Genomic DNA, 23,924 nt, shown 5'->3' on the forward strand with positions numbered 1-23,924 from the left:
GGCAGGCAATGTAGTATTTATGAGTATTAGTGAGCCCAAAGTGCTGTGTTTTGGGTGTCCAAGTTCAGATGAGAACTGAGCTGAGAGACTGCTATGTGCCTTTTTCATGGAATTGCATGTGAACTGCATGCATATTGAGCACCATTGAGTGTGTATGCTTCCAAGTTTTGCTGTTATTTTCCTATAATTCTGCGAGACTGCAGTGTTTTCTCACTTTTCAAGCAGTTCTCTTTCATTGATTGGATACTTCTTGGGAACTTAGAAGTTTTTTTATATTATGAAGCAGATTGTTGTAGAATATTTTACATGGTCTTTTGAGATATTGAGTGTCTGCTGTAATTATCTTTCCTTCTTGGGTTGGTTTCCTATTTTCGGTCAAGTTGCAGTACTTAGAATAATCGCTATTGACTTATTGATCTATGAAACTCTCCTGAATAATCATTTGCATGATGCCCTATACTCCAGGCTGTACTTTGTTCTGAGTGCTTTCTTTTAAGCCTTAGTATTCTGGTAGTACAGTATTATTAACATAGAGGTAAATTAGTTCGTGAAAATATGCATTTTTCTGATTAACTATAGTTGCTTAGTTGTTTTAGCAGGCATAAGTAGTTATTGCTGATGTTGTTAATGTCCTATTCTCATGTGCTATGTATGGTGTAGCTTATTTGGGTGATTTGAATTCTGTACTGTAAATAGCCTTGGCTGTCCCTTTTATTCTTATGTTGTTGAGTTTCTCCATAAGCATGCCCGGTTTTACTCTATCCTATGCCTTGTTGCTGCTTGATATGTGAGTTAGCTTGTTTGACTACCTATTATTTTTGCTATGGCTGTGGCTATTGATGTTCCTTTCTGAATTCCATGTTGTTTTCTGTTTATCCTTGTTGCTGCTTGTTATCCGAGTTACATTGACTTCAGTGCTATCCTTTTTTAACTTTATTGTTGATTGCTTTTTGCTTATTTCCTTATTTGTTTACTGAATCTATTTGTTTTCTCTCTTGTAATATTATTTTCTATAGTAACAAAGGTATTTTCAAAAAATATTGATCAATAAGCTTGTATATTTTTTGTTCAGTATTTGTCAAAGTTTAAATTATTTGATATTTTGACTGCTATTTTTAGCAAGTAGCACTATTTTTGATTTTTAATATATTAATTCATGGAAATTTATTGAAATTTTATATCAACTAACATATTTACTTTAACAACAATAACAAAATTGTACAAAAGTTCAAATAGCAGAAGAATTGTACTCTTAAATTATTAACTTTGAAAGAATTGTACTTTAAAACATTTACTTAAAAATGTACTTTTAAAATATTTAATGTAAAAAAGATGTGCTAACCACTCTGCCACAGGGTTTGGCATATTTGGAATAAGTGTCATTTCAGTGAATATATTGAAACCTTTCAACGGGTCCCTGTAAGCCAGCCACGGCACCACAGGGTGCCATGGTTCACACTTTGGGAACCACTAGCATGCAAGCAACCAACCCCCACCTAACCAGTCCCTTCAAGGGCTCATCAGATAAAACTAATGAATATTACATTTTTACCTTATTTCTATCTTGCACAGCACATTATAGTTAATCCCTATACATATGATAAGTGTTAAATATTTTGTTAAGAAATATTTTTCATATGACTTGATGAGAAAAAGCATGCAAGACCAGTTTAATTTCTCTTCTTGCACATGGGCAACAGGAATATCTAATAGAAAAACGATTATTACAAATCATAGCTTTCCCTCCCACTATTGCAACTTCTTACTATTATTGAAGAATCATTTTATCTAAACAGTTTGGATTTCTGGATATTCATAAAATCTGGATATCCATCATATTCACATCAATTATCATCATAGAAAGAGTCACTGAGGAAAAAAAATATATATATTTTTCGTTCAAAATATTGCCTTCATATTCATCTATTAAAAATGAAACAATTATTATCAATGAAAATATGTTGATATAAATAAACCTATTAAATTATTTTTGTGTATAGTCGTAAACATGAACTTGGTAGCATCCTAATTGCAATACTCAGATATCATTCTCAAACACTAAGCAAACATAAAAGTTACAGAGGTAACATTGCTATCAAAATATATCAAATGACAGGTCTCATGATAACAATCTACTATGTAGTAAATACCACTGATAACAGCTTCTTTTAAATATCCAGATAGCTGTAAATTTATTGTTATGCAACAGTAGTGTAAAAGTAGCAAAGTAGTAAGTAGTGCAGAGGAGTAGCATAGTAAGCTACTTTTTGGTAAATGTAGCTGTGGCTGAAGCGAAGTTACTTTTAAAATGTAGCATTTTGATCACTGGATTTTGAAATATATTTTTGATCACTTCCAATGAGTGTCTGAGGTCACCCTTATCAGTAGTACCTTTTCAGTGAACCCTTCAGTGTGTTGGGAATTTGATTCGGCTGCTGTAGTTGGTTCGTTAGTTCCAGTTGCAGGGCTATAGAAACAGTGTCTGGGTATTCGGACATAAGTAATTTTTCTTCTAGGTATTTTTTACCCAGTGTACATCCGTAAGTTATGACAGAGAGTACTCATCTTAGTTTTTTTCTCTCATTTTCTTCTCAATTTTATCTTTGCGTAATGAAATAAAAAGGCTTAATAAGATTTGTGTAACACTGCTGGCAACGGTCTATTACCCCGTATTACACCTAGCCTTACTTCATGTAACACTGCTAGGTGATGGGATCATATCTGGGTGGCATTAACTCATAACTACTCGCTTAGATTTAGCCTTCGTCTTGAGAGGTGCCTTAATGTACATAACTCTATCAATACTCTTCAAATGAATGGTGACACACAAATTGGGGTTTTGATCTTTAAGACTGAATCGGCAGGGACATAATTAGAGAAAGGAATTACCTGACTTGTACTTCAATAGTTGATCAGTAAGTCCTCCTATGTTCACTCACACTAACACAGTTTCTTTTGCTATCTCCTGAACTCCTATCACTATGCTCACTTCTCCCTCCAGTTGATACTTTTCGTTCCTCCTACACCCAAATCCTCTCACCTACGATCTCTCCCTCCTTTCTACCGCTCATGTTGCTAAAAATGCATACTGCTGCAGTAAACATATTCTTTTTTTATTTCCTGCCTTCTGCAAAGGACAGAGTAGCCCAGGAATGCAAGGTACTCCACAGATTAGATTAATCAATAAAGCTATTATTATTTACATGTTTAAAAAATTTAAATTTGGACTTGTGGGTATTTTTACCCATTTACCTTATGTTCAAGCAGAGAGAGCATGTCCTGTTGGGTTAAGAATATCCTCTACTTCCTAAAAACAAAACAAATGTGAAAAATATACATTAGAACAGTGGCGGCTGGCAGCTAGTATGATGGGTAGTGCCAACGTTATCAAGAAATCTAAAAATCTTCGCTAGCATATGTCATGGAAATCTAATGAAAGAACTTTTGTTTACTAAAATTGCAGACAAAAATTCAGAGTTCCTAAGATTGGTTTATTTTACTTTGCATTTGTACTACTTCTGGTTAATCGTGAACACTCGCAAAGAACATCCATGCCCAGGCTGGGATTCGAACCAGTGATCCCTGGCATCGTAGCATGCTGTGCACGGAGGTCGGCCAGAGTTTCTAGGAAATAAATGCGATTATTAAAATTTCGACGCCTGTCACACTTACCACTTTTTTAAAAATAGAATTGAGGTTTAAATCTGGCATGGGACGGCCAAGTTGTTTAACTTTTAATTTAATATTGTATAGTACCTTGGAAAACTGTATGTAATAATGCTCTAATCTGACTGATCTTCACTCACTACCCTTCCTTTCACACACCATCCGACACTTTCACTTCACTAAAAAGAAAAACACTGAACAATTATAGTAACCTAGTTGAAAACTGTATTCTTGCCTTGCTTTGTTTATAATTTCCAACCACAGCACGGCAGACGGTACATCAACAATCGGTGTTACTAACAACTAAAATATGAATATCTGCTAAATGAAATGTGGACCTACAATTTTCAAAATGCAATGCAAGAAATTGAATTATATCTCCAAGTGAAATTCTTATACTGATAAGATTTTCAGTGCGATTTTTTACAAATATTAAAGTAAAAAATTCCCCGGTGATGCGAATTTCTTTGATATTTAGACAATTCTTTTTTACAGAAAATGTCTTCAATATTGTCGTCAGTTGCTACACGTTGTGTGTCTGTGTGCGTGAGAGCAAGGGATATGTCTTTTCTTAAGGAAGAAATCGATAACAAAAAAGTCTGGATGGTTCTTTAGACACATCTACCTAAATGGTTATATAAATTTGGGAAGATATTACGTTCGTTCTTCCCAAGTAGGCAGGAAAGTATCTTCCTCGTGAATTACTTCTCCAACGAGTATTACAAATCAGTCAGGATTAGCCACTTCTCTCTGAAGTTTGCAACTATGTCAACACAATGTGAAAGCTCTTGCGTCGTGCCAGCCGAAAATTGGCTCGGCTGGTTGTCTTGTGGCTACCACCTCCTTCCCCGTTTCCTGCGAAGACTTTTTCATGCCTCTGCGCATGGGCCACACTGCATTGGCTCTGATAGCCTGAAGTAAGTGAGAGAACAGCTGGGGATGTGGCGCAGGGATTGAGACGGCCGTAAGCTCAAACGCTTGAGAGATTTGAATCTCCTTGTTTACACTAATTTACATAACTTTGTTTCATGCTTCTGTAGAAAATTAATTCTCACATAATTCCTGCTACAAAACACGAGGGTGTCTACAAATGATTGGAGTAGTTTCAAATATTATTTATAATTATTGTATTGTAGTATTATATATAATTTGTTAGTATCTCACAAAGTTTTGTTTCCTGTTGCATGTGTAGTACGTTTCTGCCTCCTGCTGCTAGAGCGCAGCAGTAGTTAAGATGGCAACAAACAGTGAGAAAACATACGCTGTCCTAGAATTTTATGCAAGTTACTCATTGACAACGGTTCAATGATGATTAGAATGAAGTTCAGTAAAGATCCACCAATAAATCAATGCAGAGAGCAAGGTATTTAGTTCTCAACGAGTGATCATATGGAAGTTGCTGCAATCACCAAAACCCAAGGACAAAGTCATTCACCTTGAGTTTTGTACACAATTTCAAGAACTTATGGAAGAGCATGACAACATTTCTGATAAACTTGTCTTCAGTGATGAAGCGATATTTGGTCTTATTGGCACAGGCATAATGTGCAAAAATAGGGAACAGAAAACCCCCATGGCATCATTGAGCACATTGACACACTGCATCGCGTTTGGGAAGAACCTGATTATAGAGTTGATGTTTGCATAATCACAAAGGTGGAATATATCGAACAATTATAATGTGTAACAAAACTTGTAGAGTTCCTCTTACAAAACTGTAAAGTTACTTTATGATACATGCAATAATACATGTAAGCAGGGTGGATAAAAATCATGACTTTTATTTAAAAAAATATTTTTGTTGATTTTTTTATATTTAAATTGATCTTTTTGATTTTGTTAAAAAACATGCTGAAACCAAATAAAAAAATGTACATAAATATACATTTTTCTGTTTCTGATACTGTCCCTACTATGGAAATGTTTGTTGAGTGTGTTAATGAAACCATAACAATTTCAGTAGCTTTTATTCCAGTGAAAATAAAACATTCTGGATGTACGTGGGCGTACCCAAAAGAAACCGAACTAATTTTTTTGTGAACTTATTTATTCACAATTTAAGTACAAACCTTCAATCCCCTTCAAAGTGCTCTCCACTTGCATTAAGACACTTGTCCAATCTTTGATTCCAGTTTTCAAAATATTTTTTAAAGTCATCTTTTGTGATGCATGACAGTACCTCCGTCATTTTTTTCTTCACCTCAGCAACATCAGCAAAACACTTTCCTTTCATGTCTCCTTTCATTCTAGGAAACAAAAAAAAAAGTCACACGGGGCAAGGTCGGGTGAGTATGGGGGGGTGAGGAACAGGGGTCATACCATTTTTGGTCAAGAATTGTCATACAGACAGGGCTGTGAGAGCCGGGGCATTGTCATGATGAAAACAAGTCACCTGACTGCCACAAACTGGGCCGCTTCCGCCGCACACTGTTGCGCAATCGTTTCAAAACTTCCAAGTAGAAAGCCTGGTTAACTGTCTGACCCTGCGGAACAAACTCTGAATGGTTCGTTGTCGATCTTCGTTGATGATTTCACGAATTTTTTCAACATTGTCATGTGTTCGGGCCGTGGAAGGACGACCAGAACGAGGATTGTCATCAATTGACAATTCACCATTTTTGAAACGGGAAAACCACTCACACACTTGAGTTTTCCCCATAGCATCGTCCTTGTATGCAGTTTTTAACATTTCAAGAGTTTCTGTTCCACTCTTTCCGAGCAAAGAGCAGAATTTCACCGCCGCACGCTGTTCCCGAAAATCAGCCATTGCAAAAACCACGATCACACAAAACAGCTGTCACTCTAAACTCCGCCGAAACGTGTCCTGACCTGCTTCAGCGACGGCACTCAGCTTACGGACTCAGGAAGGTTTGCTTTATGCGCTCCTAGCGGCAAAACACGGTAATACAAAAGCTCTGCCCACCACAAAATTAGTTCAGTTTCTTTTGGGTACGCCTACGTACACGACAACTGTAACTTAAATATTTTTACAGTCTTTGTAGCTCAATTTTGGAGATATTTGTAACGATAGTTTGAACAATATCAGCTGCCATGTTTATTTACAGTTTAATGATAATGACACTATTTATCGTTTAACATGATTAGTATTTTCTTTATTTTTCTACACAAAAGGTTTGCTATTCTTGCCTTTAAAAATTGTTGAATTTTAAATCAAAAGAAATATGTGTTACATTTCCTTTCATATCAGCTTCACACCATTAGTACATATATTTTATTTCCTTTATTTTCCTATCTTAGAGAATAATAAAACCATTAAATGATTATGAGATTAATGTACATACACTGAAAGTGATTCAGATATCTAAAAACTCGTTTTAAAAAACACCTGATTTAAATCGATCCACCTTGCACGTAAGGTAACATCATGAAACCGCTCCAATCATTTGTAGACACCCTGTATTATTGCATAATTCCTGGAATTCCCAGTATGTAAAGGGCTTCTAAAATAACCCATACTTCTCATTTAACTATTAGTGACAATAAATCTTGCTAATTCTTTTTACAATCATACTATTTCACACTTCTTTTATTAAATACAAACATACAGGCATCATACATGTATATACAAAATAGTCCTCTTGAAAGAAAAATTTGATTCTGGTGGACAATCACATTTGGAGAGACGTACAAGGCCATCACTAGGACCTGCAAACAAGGAATTATGTTGTCTCAAAAATTGCTCAATCTAACATACCACCACTTCCACTTCTAGAAATAAATTATTTTTAACATAACTTCTTTATAATAAATTAAGCTTCACGCAGGTCTACAAGAACATTATGATAGGGTTGAGTCTATATCGATACCCTGACTGATTCCAACCAATACCAATACAGATAGTGATACTTGTGTAACTCCAGTTTAAAATAACGAAGGCTAGTTACTGAATCATAACATCTCACCACATAAATAACTCCTATATTATTCTCATGTTGCATTATAGCACGATAAAAAGTCATGTGACATTTTATGTGAACTATTTTCTCGACCCAGAGGATGCAAAAAAAATAGTAGTAGTACTAGTTTTTGAAATGCTGCAAAAATCTTTTTCAAGTGTTGCAGTTATACCGAAAAATCAAGTGGATTACTAATATGTCCCTGCTTCAATTTCATGTTAACAACATTTTTGTCGTTTGGGTTAACTTGAGAGGGGGACGAAAACAACAAAAATACATACAGATATATCATAATGCTCATTTGTCCAGCTCTGTTTATGCAGTGCTGTCCATTATTCTCTGTCATTTGCAATAAAAACAAGTGGCTGGAGTGTCAGTAACGGCAAGCAGTCGGGCAAAAGAATTACACAGAAGGGTATAAATCCACATCCCTCCCACAGTGACATTCATCCTTTCCCAAGAACTCCAGAATGAGCCCAGCATGATGATAATGCTGGTTTTGAAAACGCACCACATTCTCACGTACTTTTTCTAAAGTGACTAGTCATGTAAGGTTGTGTGTGTTTATCTTGGCTTGAGAAAAGTTTTGGGGAACCAGTATTAAATGTTGCAGGAAAAAAAAAAGCAACTCAAATAACCATATATCATTATTTTGCCCTTTATATAATGCCCCCCCCCCCCAAGAATTGTTATAGAAAAATATTTATAAATTGCAATATATGAAGGGCTCAGGTGTAAAACATGATAAGTGACATTTTGGTCATTTCTGAGTTCGTTAAGAAAAAAAAAAGGGTTATTAGAAGCTATACTGTAGATAAATTGTTTTCGTGTTGTGTTTACCAATTTCAGAAGGCTTCTCTAAGTCCAATACGAATTGTATGACATGGCAATTTCACTCAAAAATTGAAGGACAGCACATTTTACTTTGTAACTAAAAAATTACCAAAATGTTACTTACTATGTTATACACCCGAGCCCTTCCTATATACAGGGTGGGCACAAAGTTGCTTTCCCCCAATAATTGATTTCATTTATTGGGAAAGCCTCTTTGTGCCCACCCTGTATGTGTGGAAAAAGGGCATCTTGTAGATTTCAGACAGGTTTGCTAACGAACTTAGAAACATATTTTCGACAATTGTTTGAAAACAAGCAAAACAACCCATGTAAATTATCATGAGCATACTGGCATCTTACATTCACATTTTCACAACAAACAAACTGGTGCAAACATATATGCATTACGATGGAAAGGAAGAAATTACATCAGCAACTAAAACACATTCTCACTACGCTTGACGCAATGAAAGAAGTTGGCTGCTAGTTCATGTGAATGAGGAAACATCTTGAGAAACGCTTGGCTGTTTCATCCAGTTTAATCTGACAGATTCACAAACATGAGATAACAGAAGACCTATTAACCGGGAAATCTGGCCAGAAGAATTGCGAAAAAAAGAAGCTTGATGTTTTCATTGCCAAGCAATTAGCTTACGCTCACGTCAAATAGGACAAGGATTGTTTCAAAACTGATGACGTATTATTGCTCATTTGATTAGGGGTGACAAGACATTATTTGAGCTGCTTTCCACCTGTTTTTCCTTGCAAGAACTAGATGTACAGATTAAAGTGAGATCTGAATCACTGAAATGTCTCTCCATCCTTCAAGGGGAAACAAACCTGAGAAACTGCTGCACAATTTGCCATAATATTTTGTTTACTTGTTTTCGTTGGCCATGGTGGGTGATCTAGGGTCAGAATTTTTCAGGCTTTGCCCCAGCAAAAAGTGGCTCTGGGGCTCACCCAGCCTAAAATCAATGGGTACCTGGTGGCAACCCTGTGGGGTAAAGGCAGCCTGAGCATGATGCTGATCACATCAACTCCAAAATGACCACGATTGAGAATGTGTGTAGGCCCTACCGCCAAATCCTCCCCTAAATGTGCCTTCGTGGCATGGGGAACTTTACCCTACTTTACTATTACCTTACTTAATCTTTGTTATTTAGCGTGGCTTTTCTGACACTTGTGGGTAATTGCGACGATGAGGATTAACCCTTAGACGACCATTTGTCCTCTATGGACAGCAGGTATTTACGCCAACGACCGTTCATCCCTTATAGGGGACAAGATGCTTTTGCGTGTTGTATCTGACTTTTGGGACATACTGTGATTCTGTTTTTGTTTGGATATAAATGTTATTAGCTCTGCATGAGTCTTGCGGTATGTAATAAACCATCAGTAAGGTTTAATTTCATTTGGGTTAGTTATATTTGGGGGGGGGGGGGGGAAGCACCCTCCAAAAATCTCGTTCCATTTTTTTTTTAAAATTTGATTATCATTATTTTCTCAGTTCTGGGATTTGTAATGGCACTTTTACCAAGGAGAAATTTTGCACATTTACGTAACCACATGGGGGGCCCGCCAATTTTCAAATTTCATAAAAAAAAGTTTTCTTCTTTCTTCTACCCAATAACGGAAATTTGGTTTTTATGTCATAGTCTTATAGCCACATCTGTACTGAACAAAACGAGGTATAATTTGTAACTCCAGCATTCTTAATTCCAGAAATATAAAATTTTTATATAAAAGCATGCGGAAATTTAAAATTCCCGCTGAAAACGCCTCGGTCGTTAGTGCGTTTACCGGGAAAACACGCTCGGTTGTCTAAGGGTTAATGATACGATGAAATTGATTAACGGGCACTCACAAACACCACCCATGACCAGGCTAAGATTCGGACAGGGGATCTCTGGCTTCATTGCACACTATGGTCACATCTCTGCCATGGAGTTCAGCTTATTCACGTTGGAGTTAAAAGAGTTATTGTTATATGAAACAGAAAACAAGTCGTATTAATGGTGCACGTTCAATTTAAATCCAAAAATTAGTTCTTCGAATATACTAATTTTGTTTGAAATGGTATTTCCACAATAGATTTTTCTAATCATTTTATTAACAATTGAAGTCAAGCTGACAATGGGGTTATCTGGACCCCCAGTGCATTTGCACTGTGACAATTTCCTGAATGTTCCACGAGGACTCTACAGGAAGAATCTCAGAGACACACACTAGACCAAAATGGATGTTATCTGCCAGAATTCAAGGATTATCAGGTGTCCAACAGTTCCATCTGAATGGAACATGAAAGAATCAAGAAACCAGATATGTTATCTAACTTAACCAGCAAATGGATTTATCTAAACCTTAGTAAAGAACATATCAACTGCTTTGTTATTTGTAACACATCCAGAGAATGTTCAGTGCAACCATTTTACTAGCTGGACTGATTGCTCTATTATAACTGAAGGAGGTTGACTGGATCACACAATTGATGCTTGATCCGTAATTATTTTACACCTAGTCTTCGATAATGAAGCTTATTGCTTCAGAGGTGACTGACGGTTAGAAAAGTTTGTTTGACGTCTACTTTATACACAGGTGGGTTGATCGAGGCTGGGCATACAGTTTAAAATAGAACCAATATGTCCACAAAATAACTTGAACCTGGAGCTCCTGAATTCATACCTTCTACCACTCGACCAAGAAGGATGGATGCCATAATAACCACATGTTTTCCAAATACATACATAATTTTCTACAATCAAATTACCGTATTTACTCATGTATAATGCATGCTTTTTTCCAAAAGCTTTGCTTCCAAAAACTGTGGTGCGTTTTACGCACGGAATAATTCAGACAGACAACATGAAACCGTAAAAGGTCATTTCATGATTTTGTGACACTGGCATTGATTTTTCATGAATATGGAACCCTATCATGTTATATAATGTTGTAAAGCTTAAATCCTGTAGTTTCTGAATATGGCAACAGTATTCCATTCAAGATAGTGACACTAATGTGAAATGCGGTTGAAATAATTTCATCACAAAATGAAGGAACATTTATGGTACTTTGGATGAGAGAAAAAATAAGGAAAAAGATAATAATTAAAATGTATCACTGGCCAAATAATATTATATAGATGGAGCATGTAAATGCTTTAATGGAAAAAATCTTGTGCTGCTAACTGCTAATTTGAGGGTCCTGAATGTACCTCGTATAAATGTCGTGTGACACGAAAAAGTACATATTTTGAAGGTTTTTTTTAGAAAAAGTAAAAAAGCAATGAGCAAAACTTTGTATAAAAGTTTGAAGGCCATTACCCACGATTTTTTACTTTGTAATGTAATGTTCTGAGACATTGCCATTCTGGCAGAATTCGAGAATTCACCTTCCGTCACATGGGATGCGTATCAGCGGTATTTGTTGGGCAAGAAATAATAGAAAATAACTTCCTGAGCACTGCAAATCCATAATATAACTTTGATCTCGCTGTATACTATTACAGAATAAATAAGGTGGTTAAAGAGTGAAAGCTTTGGGATGCTAACCACAGTGGAGGGAGAGGGGGGAAGTGTTGTGGGTTGGTAACTCATGACATACACAAGTGATATTCTTCTCCTCTTGGTCCACATAGCAACAAGTGATTCTTTGAATAGGTATGATGTCATTCTCTCTTGATCAGCATAACAATAGCTTTACGACCTACAACTAAGAAAGCCATTTCTTGAAACTGGATTATACTGCGCATTATAATGAGATATAATTGTTTGTCACTTTTCCCTATCAAAAAACACGGTGCACATTATACACACGTAAATACGGTATTTAATATTAGTCTTTTACTTTTTAAAAAAGTAGGGAATGGAAATTAACCATACAAATTATAATAAAGTAGCAGAAGTTTTATACTAAATTATATGATATTTATAGATATATCAGATTGGTAAAATAATAGATAATTTTACTGATAAACCAATACCGGCCGATACCAATAGATTACCGATTAATCTGCACCATCCCTAAACTATACCACAGAACTCTACCAGGGTTTTCTTTTAAAATATTCATAATTGCACGTGAGATAATCATTACATTAAAAAATTGATGTCTCTCCATGAAGTTGTTGCAAAGATAATAAAAATGATGCATCTTGCATAATTTCCTTGACATTTAGACTCAACACCCAGCTCACCTCTACTTTAACATCTTTCTTTCTAGTAAAAATCAGGGCCACCATTAGGAAACGCGAGGTACCTTTATTTTAGGAAGTGAAAATATACACACCTGCAATTCCTTGTAAACAACTCCCTTATTAATCTTCGGTAATTATATCCCCCACCCCACCCCAACACACACACACACTATCAACATAAGGATTTCCTAGAAAGCACATACTAAATTTGGTATCTTCTAAAGGACATCAGAACAAACAATTTTTCCCTTATCTAGTTCAAGCCTTGTTTCGTGTTTCGGCACTACTTTCCGACGAAAAATGTAAATCCAGTGTGTGGAAAAAAAAAAAAACCTTAAAAAGACATTTTAGGTTTGAAACACAACTTGATTAATCTCAATGGCAACATCTGTAAACATCCCTTCTCAGGGGTTTGAGGAAGTAAAATAAGTGTCTCCGGATCTTTATTCCCATTTAAGCCGCAGATTTGTTTTACATAAAATGGAGTATGAAGATGGGGATAAGTTTTTCTGCCATAGTCTATCCAATTTTACTCAGTTTATTACAATGCAAAATCAAAGACAACAAGAAGCGGCACACCCTCAAATTTGTTATCTATCAGCTTCAACACAAAGAATCACAACAATGTCTGTGCTCTCTCAAACAACACAGTTCATGACAACAAATTGATAGAAGGTTTGGGGGTCACAAACAAGAAATTCAACTGTGTTAGCGTGGAAATTTTCCTTTTAGTAGCGTTGTGATCACCGTTTGTAATGTAGGATTCTTACTTCTGTTCTATGTGATCATGTTTGCACAAGAAATTAATGTGAATAGCACATTCAATGATATAATAAACGATAAATATTTCAGAAGCGCGAGGCCTACTATTGGATTAAAAATTATAGACACTCGAGTTTGAACTCCAATTAAATATTAACCAGTAGACCTACATTGAAACAAGTTACATCTATGCTGATCATTCTTTTTCAAGTATGCCTTCTATTTTCTATCGTCGTGAGAACAAAAAAAGGGCCTTTTTTTTTAGTTTTGCAAACGATCGCTATCTTTGAAATTCTGTAAATGAAAAATGGGTTGTCCGATCATTACGAAATTTAGTAGGGTGCCGACAAAGGTTTTAAACACAATTATTAATTTTCATTTTTCAAAATTTCTCAAAAAAAGTTTTTAACAAATTTGCTAAACATTTCTTATGGGTAGTCCTACAAATAAAATATTAATCTTGTTTTGAAGCTCTTTGCATTGAAACAAGTTACATAAAAAATTTAGCTTATTCAATTCTGTGTTAATCTATGCTGATCATTCTTTTTGAAGTATGCCTTCTATTTTCTATCGTCGTGAGAACAAAAAAATTAATTTTTCAAAATTTCTCAAAAAAAGTTTTTAACAAATTTGCAAAACAACGTTTTCTTATGGGTAGTCCTACAAATAAAATATTAATCTTGTTTTGAAGCTCTTTGCATCTGTTTTTAAAATGCATTATCTGATTTTTATTCAGCGGAGTGAAGCTGTTCATGGAATGTGGCAACACCACAAGCATTGACTCGCAGCACCCGCCGGCAGTTTCCGTGGTTCAACGGACATCGCTGTGTGCCATTTTCTCACGACGATAAAAATAGAAAGCATACTCGAAAAACAAATTGGTTAGCATAGATTAACGCAGAATTGAATAAGCTAAATTTTGATGTACATAACTCATTTTAATGTAGGTCTACTGGTTAATTTTTAACTGGAGTTCAAACTCTAGTATCTATAATTTTTAATCCGACAGTATGCAGTGGCACTTGTCGCACACCCTGAACGGTGGTCCTGGTTAAAATATACTAAACACACACAACTCTGTATTACACATTAATGCATTAAAAATGCATTCCTATACATACCACATACTTATTCATTTTTCCAGTTTTCATTTCATAACTTCTTGTAAAAAATAATAAAGTTCCTTCAGGTTGATGGGACATGAAAGATGAAAGATAGCACGTACTCAACAATACGAACAAGCTTTAGAAGCATCAAACGAAGAAATACCTACCCACAAAATACAGGGCATCCCAAAATGTACCTAGCAAGTTTAAACTAATACAACACTACAAGAGTTCACAGACTGTTTTCACTGGTTGCTGGAATGTGGTGAGTCTGCATGCAGTCACTCGTCAGTGCTCCAGAAATGTTTCAGCAACCATGACACTATCTTGAATTATTGAAAAACAGTGTGTAGAGCAATGCACCGTAGTTTTCAGAACTCGACCAATTTTTTGGGTTGGTTTTGGTAAAGACAGCATACTAAGGTTACCAAATGTCATTGATTTAAAGTGCATATACAGTATATTATCACAAATTCCTGAAATACAGCCCGATAGCATGATATTTTGGCATGCTGGGCAGGACCCCCCCCCCTCCTTTCTGCCTGCCACCAAAACACACACACACAATACCAAGCACCAACATTTTATGTGCATCCTACAATATTTTCTTCTATGTCATGGTTTGTGATATTTACATTCTACAAATTTTGAAATGAGGAAAAAAAAATTAAAAATAATATGTGTATGCTATATTTAAAGATTCATAGTATACATTTCTGATTAAAAAAAAAAGTTTAGTGTATTTATGAATATTTCAGTTACGTTTTTGTGTCTGAAAAACATCTCTAACAACGTACTAGGGAAACAGAAACTTCCAAGTATTATTAGCCGTGGTAGCTCAGTCATTAGAGCATCTGACTACCATGCAAGAGATCTGGGTTCGATCCCCGGCAGGGAAGAACATGGGAATTTATCCACCTGTTCAAGTGGCTCCAGCGCCCACCCAGCATCCTATAAAGTGGATACCGAGAGGAAACTCTGGGGGGTGGTGCTGATTACCTCAGCCCCACCTTCAGCCGTGATCAAGAAAGTGTGGGACCCTATTCCACACCCCCAAAACAGCTTCATGGCATGGTGCAAAGCACAGGGGAGCACTTTACTACAGGTAAAGGAAGAAAAAAATGTTAAGAATAATAATTACTGTATTTACTCATGTATAATGCTTACTTTTTCCAAAATTTTTGCCCTCAAAACTATAATGTGTATTATGCACGGAATAATTCGGACAGCCATCATTAAAACCATGCATGTTTTCACTATGTCCCTGCATATAACATATATATATATCAACTGGAACAAATAAAACTTACCAGGTTGGATTTCGTTAGTAATAACAATTAAAAAAAAAAATGATATAAAAATGAAATGCAACAGAACTTTTGCAACATTGAGAAATACGGCGCTGCGCCATTCTGGTAGAATTTGAGCATGCACCTCCCGTCACACAGAATGTGTATCAGCAATATTTGTCAGGCGAAAAAACAATAGAAAATAACTTTCTGAGCGCTGCAAGTCCATAACATAATTTTCATCTTGCTTTCTTCTACTACAGAATAAACAAGGTGGTTGCAGAAGTGAAACCTTCAGGAGGGAGAAGGTTGCATGGGATGGTGACTCATTGTATATACAAGACAATATTCTCCTCTTGGTCCACATAGCAACGAATTGAATAGGCACGAAATCATTCGCTCTTGATCAGCATATCAACAGTTTTACAACCTACAACTAAGAAAGCCATTTCCTGAACCCGAATTGTACTGCATATTACATATGAAATATAATTGTTTGTTGCTTTTCCCCATCAAAAACCAGGGTGCGCATTATACATGCGTAAATACAGTATATCTATTCACATATTTTTACATGGTGATCCTCCAGAGGAAGTATCTAGGGATTCCTCCATTGCATATTATGACTATGTTGTCTTTTTCTCACCCTAGGCTTCAGCACCCTTAGCCTACCCATTGCTATGGACCTGCTGAAATATTTCATATGCTGTGTGTAGCACTTACATTCCCTTCCATTACTCAGTCCTGCAGAATTGCATCTGATAGGCACATTTTGGGACACCTTGTACGTTAAGCACAAAACTGCTTCAATTAAAATTCCAACATAAAAGAAAATCCCATCTGTCTACATTCGACATGCAGAAACCATTGCCGCAAATGAATCAGTTCCACTTACCCGTCATCTTCAGAGCTACTTGAAGAACTTGAGCTAACGTTAATAACGACAACCTTATTCTCTTTACTCTTGTTTTTGCTTTTTTTTTCTCTCCTCTTGTGCTTATCTTTCTTTCTTTTCCGACTCGGGCCATGATGCCTGCTGCTGCGAATGGACATGTGGGATCTTGAATGTCTTACTCGGGACGAGGAGAGAGACCTTGACCTGTGTAACAGTGATTTGGGAAAAAAAATCTCATTTGCCAAATTCATGCAAGTAAATTTTACAAAAGAAAAGCAGAAACGACATTTATCCCTACCTGTAAAACCATTTCTTAGAATCATTAATAATAAATTACATGTGATGTAAATCATATAGGAGTGACAAATGTATTATTATTGACCAACAATGGAATATCAGAGCTAGTCGTGATGGATGCGGTAAATGCGGTTTAAAATTACTTATATGAAATTTAGAAATTTCGCACTTCTGCGTTGCACAATTTAATGGTTGAATCCTATTAATTTCGAAGATCCACTGTCTTCATTCACAAAAGGGTACACCATACCCTTTTGTGAATGAAGACAGTGGATCTTCGAAATTTATAAATTTCATGTGAGTAATCAGAACTATTTTTGGAATCAGCAATATTCTGATATTCAATCCATGAGACTATACCATATATGTATTATGTATTACATTGAAACTTGAGCTAAAAGTGCAGGCTCAACCAGAACTTTCATCTGGATCTATGGCATACCATGCCAAGGCTCTATTAAATTTATTACGGATGGATAGATATGAAATTATGACCATTTACCGATAAAGTATCAATATAAACTTTACCAATACCAATAACCGATAAAACATTACAAATAGTTCACTGACCTTCTTAATAAATTTATGTTACCAGATGAACCAAGTTTTGCAGTCAAAAACAATGTTTAGACATTTACTTACAAAAATATGAATACAGACTATATGCTATATCTATAAAAATTATAACAAAATGACACAATATTGCACTAAATTGTAAGATATTTGCCGGATGTCCCATCAAGTCTGGAGCCATAGGTATTCCTCTATTGTGTTACAGGTAAACCATGGCACTGATTAAAGGAGCGAATCCAAGTTATTTTGTTGGTGGGGACTTTGAACATATTGTTTAACTGTGTTGTGATCAATAAGTTTATAAAATCGGATAAACTGATATACAAATATGCCTACATCCGCCGATACCGATAGAGTACTGATTAATCTGCCCAATCCGTAATAGTTGTAAATATGATTGAACAAAGATAGAAACTGCGGTAATGAAAAATCAGGCAAATCAATAGCTCGGTGGATTAGCATTGACACAGTATGCTAGAGATCTGGGTTAAGTCTCAGTCAAGTCTGCATCTTTCAGTCAAATATCCATGTAATTCATGAGAGCATACACTATATTGACAATAATGACCGGACACCCCCTGAACTGTAAGAAGGATTGCACATACATCAATACACATCGTGAGCCACTTGAATGAATCATATAGGACAGCGAGTGCCACGTAGACGTGTACACCGCTGCCAGCAGTCAAAATGTGCAGACGATGTAAGCTGAGTGAGGTTGAATGGGGGTATGATTATCGGTGCCAACTGATTCAGGCATTCCAACCGTGATATTTCGGACAGGTTCCAGATACCACATGCAACAGTCGGTGATGAAGTGATGAAATGGAAATGTGAGGGTGTGATAAAACCACAACCATGACCCGGGAGGCCAAAAAAAAAAAAAAATACCGATAGGGATTGGTGAGTGCTCCAACAACTTGTGGTGAAGTGAAAAATAGCAGGCTGCATTGGACACTGTGGCCTGTGGCCACGGACTTTCAAATAGCATCATGAGGTGATGCCAGGACTCGCTCGGGGAGGGAGGGGGGGGGAGAGGGAGAGAGAGAGAGGGGGGGGTAGGTGATGGCACTGGGATTCCATGGGAGAGCTGCAGCACATAAGCCAATGATTACTACCCGGAACGTAGCACGTCGATTACAGTGGTCCAAAGAATGTCACCAGTTGTCCCTCGAACAATGGAAAAACATCCTGTGGAGTGACAAGTCATGCAACATGTTGTGGCAATCTGATGGGCGTGTGTGATGTAGTAAATGCCCGACAAGTAGTCTTACCAGAGTGTACTGTCCCCACCAGCAGGGGTGGAATCATGGTATGGAGCAGTTTTTCTGGTATGGTGTTAGTCCTCTGGTTTTGGCGGCTAGAGCTCTGAATACCGATGCCTATCGTGCAATATTACACAACTTCGTTCTCCTCACCTTGTGGCAACAGTTCGGATGTGGTACTTTATATTTCCAGCATGACAACGCAGCGATTCATAAAGCAAGGGTAGTAACCAAGTGGTTTAATGACACGGGAGTGAATGAACTTGACTGGCCACCTCAGAGCCCTGATCTCAACCCCATTGAACATCTGTGGGATGAGTTTGATTGCCAGTTGCGATCTAGGCCAAACCACACGAACACCACCAGCAAACTGCTTACCATTTTGCTGAATGAATGGAAGTGACTCCCTACCAACATTTACTGCAACCTGATGAAAAGTCTCCTCAAAGGGTAGAGGCTCTGAAAGAGGTGAATGTCAGACCTAGCCTGTACTGACACCACCTTCAGGTAAGCAGATTCTTACGGGTGTCAGGTCATTATTGTCAATATAGTGTATAATGATGTAGTGTGACAATTGTAATGCAGTATAGTAGTGTGGTTTTAAAGTTCTCTTCTGTAGTAGTATGTCTGAACTTAGGTATAAAAGTACTACAAAATTTATGACCTAACAATCATCAAAATATACAGGTATGACCTAAAATATTCACAAATACAGTAAAACCTCCTTAATCCGGACTAATGGGAGGATAAGTTGACCAGTTTAACAAAAGTCCGGATTAACTTAAATAACCTAAAAGAACAGTACAAAGTGCATTAAGACATTGTTTATAGCAAACAAAACACATTTATTAAGGTGTATTTAAAGGGCATAGGCCTAAATACACTATACAGTACAGTACAAAGTCTGTGGGAAACAGAATTTCATCGGTGGTAACTGCCTATTCTTTGTGAAGTTCTTTTGTTGACTTCTAGCCACTTTTAAAACCTTACATTCTGCTTTCTTTCATATCCTTTTGCCTGTCCAAATTAAGCGAAGTTCAGCTTATTGGGGTCTGGATTAACGAGGTTTCACTGTATGCACTAGCAACAAAATGTTTTTCTTTTTTTCTATGATGATCATTTTATATCAGTTTTCTACCTTTTGAGTTATGATGAGGATGAATGATGAATTGATGGCATGGATGACAAACACATTGATACTTCCATGCCTTGCCAAAGGTTTGAAACCTGGGTTTTCTGGTTTTATAGTTATTCTGACAAAGGCACCAAATATAAATTTCTACTAAACAAATTGTTTCTTACCACATAGCTCACTTCATATGATCTATTTACATGTGTAATATAAAAACAAGAGAGAAGTGAAAAGCATGAAATTTGAAAACCTGTTATTTTATTCCATTTAGGAATACCATATGCTGGGATATTAATATTGTCCGCAGTTTCATCCCTGACTTTCCCCTGTCGGAAATTTCTGGGGTTGAGAAGATATTTGCAAGAAATTCAACAAGCTGAGGAAACATTTTATAAGGAACAAAATCTATTTAAGAAATAACTAAATATGAATAAATTTGCAAAAGTATGCTGAACATGACTGAAAAAAAAAAATGCCCAATCATGTAAAAATGGCCAAATATGCACTTAAAAAAACACAAATTGCATGAAAATTGAAACACTAGTTGTAATTAATTGTAATGAGTTCACGTTTCGTTTTTCCACATATTTTTTGTTCCCGATTGATTTATAATGCAGAATGCTTTGAAACTTTGGTACCTTCGCTATAAGTAAAAAAAAAATTGCTCTTGCCTAACAGCAAGTCTACCTTGCCTTTATTCCAACTGAATTTTAATTTTAAATTAAACTTTTATAGTTTTTACCTTTGAGTATATCAACCAACACTCAATTAGGTTCAAAGTTTATGTATGATTAGCCTCCATGCAACAAGTGTCTTGAGAAAGTATATGAGATTTTTTTAGAACTGTTGGTAACTACCCATTATGGGCAATGCAAATTGATTAATTGGGTTTATTTTACTTCGCTTTTCTGCAACTTTGGCTAATCGCAAAAATGATGATGAGTGATAATATGGTGAAATTGATAAAGGGACACTCACAATGAACATGCATGCTCAGACCGGGATTCGAAGCCAGACCTTCTGGCATCATAGTGTGGCACTGCAAATTGTACGAGGGTAAGTCAATATATAAGTCGCAAAATGGAACAGAAAAAAAAATTGAAATAGCTACCTGATGAAATGCAGTTTATTTTTCAACGTAATCTCATGAACATTTAGGCACTTGTCCCAGCATTTCAAGAGTCCCTCAAAGTCAGCAGCGAAGAAGATTTGTGGTTGGTGTCGCAGCCAGCTGGTAACCTTCCGATGGACCTCCTCCATATCCTGGAACCGGTGACCACCCGGGTGATTCTTCAGTGGGCTGAAGATATGAAAAGTCGGATGGTGCCAAATCGGGACTGTAGGCTGGATGTTCCAGTGACACTGTGTGGACAAGTGTTGTCATCCAACAGAACTCCATCTCTCAAAGCACCTGGATGTTTCCTGCAAATGGCTGACCGTATCTTCGTCAGGGTTCTGCAATACGTGGCTGCAGTGACAAGTGTCACCCTGGGGCAGGAATTCCATGAGCAAGATGCCTTTACTGTCCCAAAACATGGTCACCATCACCTTCCATGCTGACTGGGTGACCTTACCATCATTCGAGTGCCATCTTACCCACTTGGCACTCAAATGACTCACAGCAGCACGAGAATGAGACTACTAGCGGCATATACGATACATGGTGGTGCTGCCACCTACACCAACACTTGCGGAAAGGATCAGTGCAACAACTGTTATTCATAGAACAATTTCACATTGCAGCAATTCGAAGATATTTCATTTTGCGACTTATATATTGACTTCCCCACGTAAGTAGCAAAAGGTTGTATGTTGCACAATACAAGCTAGACCCACATTAAAACCTATTATCCAAAAGATTGGTAGGAGAAAAGTGTCTACATTATGAACACTGGAGCTGGTGACATTTTATTGATAAAGTCATACACAAATATGGTTATACTGGCTGATACAAATACACCAACAATTCATCTGCTCCATGCTTACTTCTTACAACAATTCCATGGAGCTCAAGAAAAAACATTAACCTCTTGGTGCCCAAGTATCTCGATCGAGATACCTTGTTATCGTCATAGTTTTTACGTTATAATGTCGCTATTTTTGGCTGGAATTGCAATTTTCTTCTTTCATATTATTGTTAGCACATATATTAAACAATAATGACTCTTGCACGACTTGTTCTTCCATAAAAATGTGGGGAAAATGGCGGCTTTCTTTGAAACTGAGGCGCATAGACATCTTTTGGGGGGTACAAGTCGTGTTGTATTGTTCATATCATAATAGTGATATTGTTTTCTTGTTCCAGACATGCCAGCGATCATTTCCATGTGTATTTTGACAATGTCCTGTAATTTGTTGTCCAGGGGCAGAGGGGGCATTTTTCTTCAGAAATTTTGGAATTTTCCGGTCCCTTCCCCCCCCCCCCCTTCCTTCATCCATATATACACTCCATGTGCACAAATTGTATGTAGTCCGATTCTATGGTTTATTCCGCGTATAACGGTACTTGATTCGTTCGTCTAGGGCAATTAGCTTCAGACGTACAGTCATTTCAAGGTAACTGCGCATTTTGCTGAATGACTCAGTGGCGTACAGTATCGTTTTGGGGGTACAAGTAGTGTTGTATTGTTCATATCATAATAGTGCAATTACTTTCTTGTTCCTAACACTCCAGCAATTATTTCCATGTGTATTTTGAAAATGTCCTGAACTTTTTTGTCGGGTTGGGGTGGGGAGTAGGCGAAACCCCCATTTTTTTAAAAAAAAAATCTTGAATTTTCCGGTTCTGCCCCTCCCCTCCCTCCATATATACGCTGAACGTGCATAAATTTTACTGTCTACAGCAATTAGTCTTCGATCCACAGTCATTTTTATAAAACTCTGCATTTTGCTCAAAATTGGTCTGGGCAACCGGGGCTTACCTGGCGAAAGAGGGTCAGGTACCAAAAGGGTAAGAATGTGAATGAAGAGATATCTGTAAATGGTAACAGTGAGTGAAATCAATGGGTCAATAAATTAGTATTTTTGTGAATTACATGAAATCGCCATATATTTCTAAGAAGTGAATTTTAACAGCTTGTGTTTTGAACTAATTTATTTTGAAATGTTTCTGCCACCTGAGTAGCTGAATGCCTTGAGCGTTAGACTCGCAGTCTGACCAGCAATGGTTCCAGGTTTGACTTCTTGCATGGGTGTTTGTGATTGTCTCTTTATCGATGCCATCCAATCATCATTCATAGCTGCGATTAGACCGAGTGAGATAAAAATGAAGTAAAAGAGAAAGATAAAATATTCTGAACTACAACTTTAGCACGAAGATGCACAATTTATACTACCTCACTACAAATAAGGAGAAAACTAACTAAAGAATATGTTGAAAAGAATTCATCAACTAACCTTGAGTGCTTTTTTGGTTTCTTTGACCTTGAATGACTATCCTCATGCCTTTTATAGGAATACGAGCGAGGTCTTGAATGGGATCTGGATCTATATAAAAAGAAGAGGATTGCATCAATACATTGCTGTTATTTAAAAATATTGTAAGATCTTTCTAATTAATACTGAGCAACTGATGTATTGCAACCCAGAGTGTATGCAAAGTACAGGGTGCATCAAAATGATGTTCCACTTTTCAAAAAAATTATGCAACAGAGGGAAACTGCAGTGAATGTACAAGAAAACCCAAGAAAAATTACAAAATTCATATAAAGTTAAAAAATTACATACAATATAAATGCCCCATGTGTAGTCCAAATATAACACAGCACAAATAAAGTTGCAACCAAATTCTCTATAGCATAATATGACACTAGATTAGGTCTTGTGCTGGAAAATAAGTTATTATTCATAATTTATGTACACTGATTATTTTTAAAACTGGTAACACCGTATTTACTCATGTATAATGCACACTTTTTCCCAAAATTTTTGCTCCCAAAAACTGTGGTGCGTATTATGTACGGAATAATTCAGACAGCTGACATGAAACTGTAC

The 23,924-nt window shown here is 36.6% G+C and overlaps 1 protein-coding gene across 6 annotated transcripts in view; it reads right to left on the reverse strand.

Annotated features, from left to right (window-relative positions):
* Positions 1–7,178: 7,178 nt before the first annotated feature.
* Positions 7,179–23,924, reverse strand: part of su(w[a]) (suppressor of white-apricot) — a 78,039-nt gene continuing 61,293 nt past the window's right edge. For all 6 annotated transcript variants that reach the window (XM_083140366.1, XM_083140362.1, XM_083140361.1 and 3 more), the window contains 3 exons: positions 23,328–23,417; positions 16,665–16,868; positions 7,179–7,332 (listed from right to left, as the gene is read on the reverse strand). In XM_083140366.1, the coding sequence (XP_082996492.1) occupies positions 7,326–7,332; positions 16,665–16,868; positions 23,328–23,417 (301 nt within the window). In that variant the 3' untranslated portion in view covers positions 7,179–7,325. The remainder of the gene's footprint in view (positions 7,333–16,664; positions 16,869–23,327; positions 23,418–23,924) is intronic.

Source organism: Lepisma saccharinum, chromosome 18, assembly GCF_977018435.1.
Source record: "Lepisma saccharinum chromosome 18, izLepSacc3.1, whole genome shotgun sequence".
In the NCBI taxonomy this organism is placed as follows: domain Eukaryota; kingdom Metazoa; phylum Arthropoda; class Insecta; order Zygentoma; family Lepismatidae; genus Lepisma; species Lepisma saccharinum.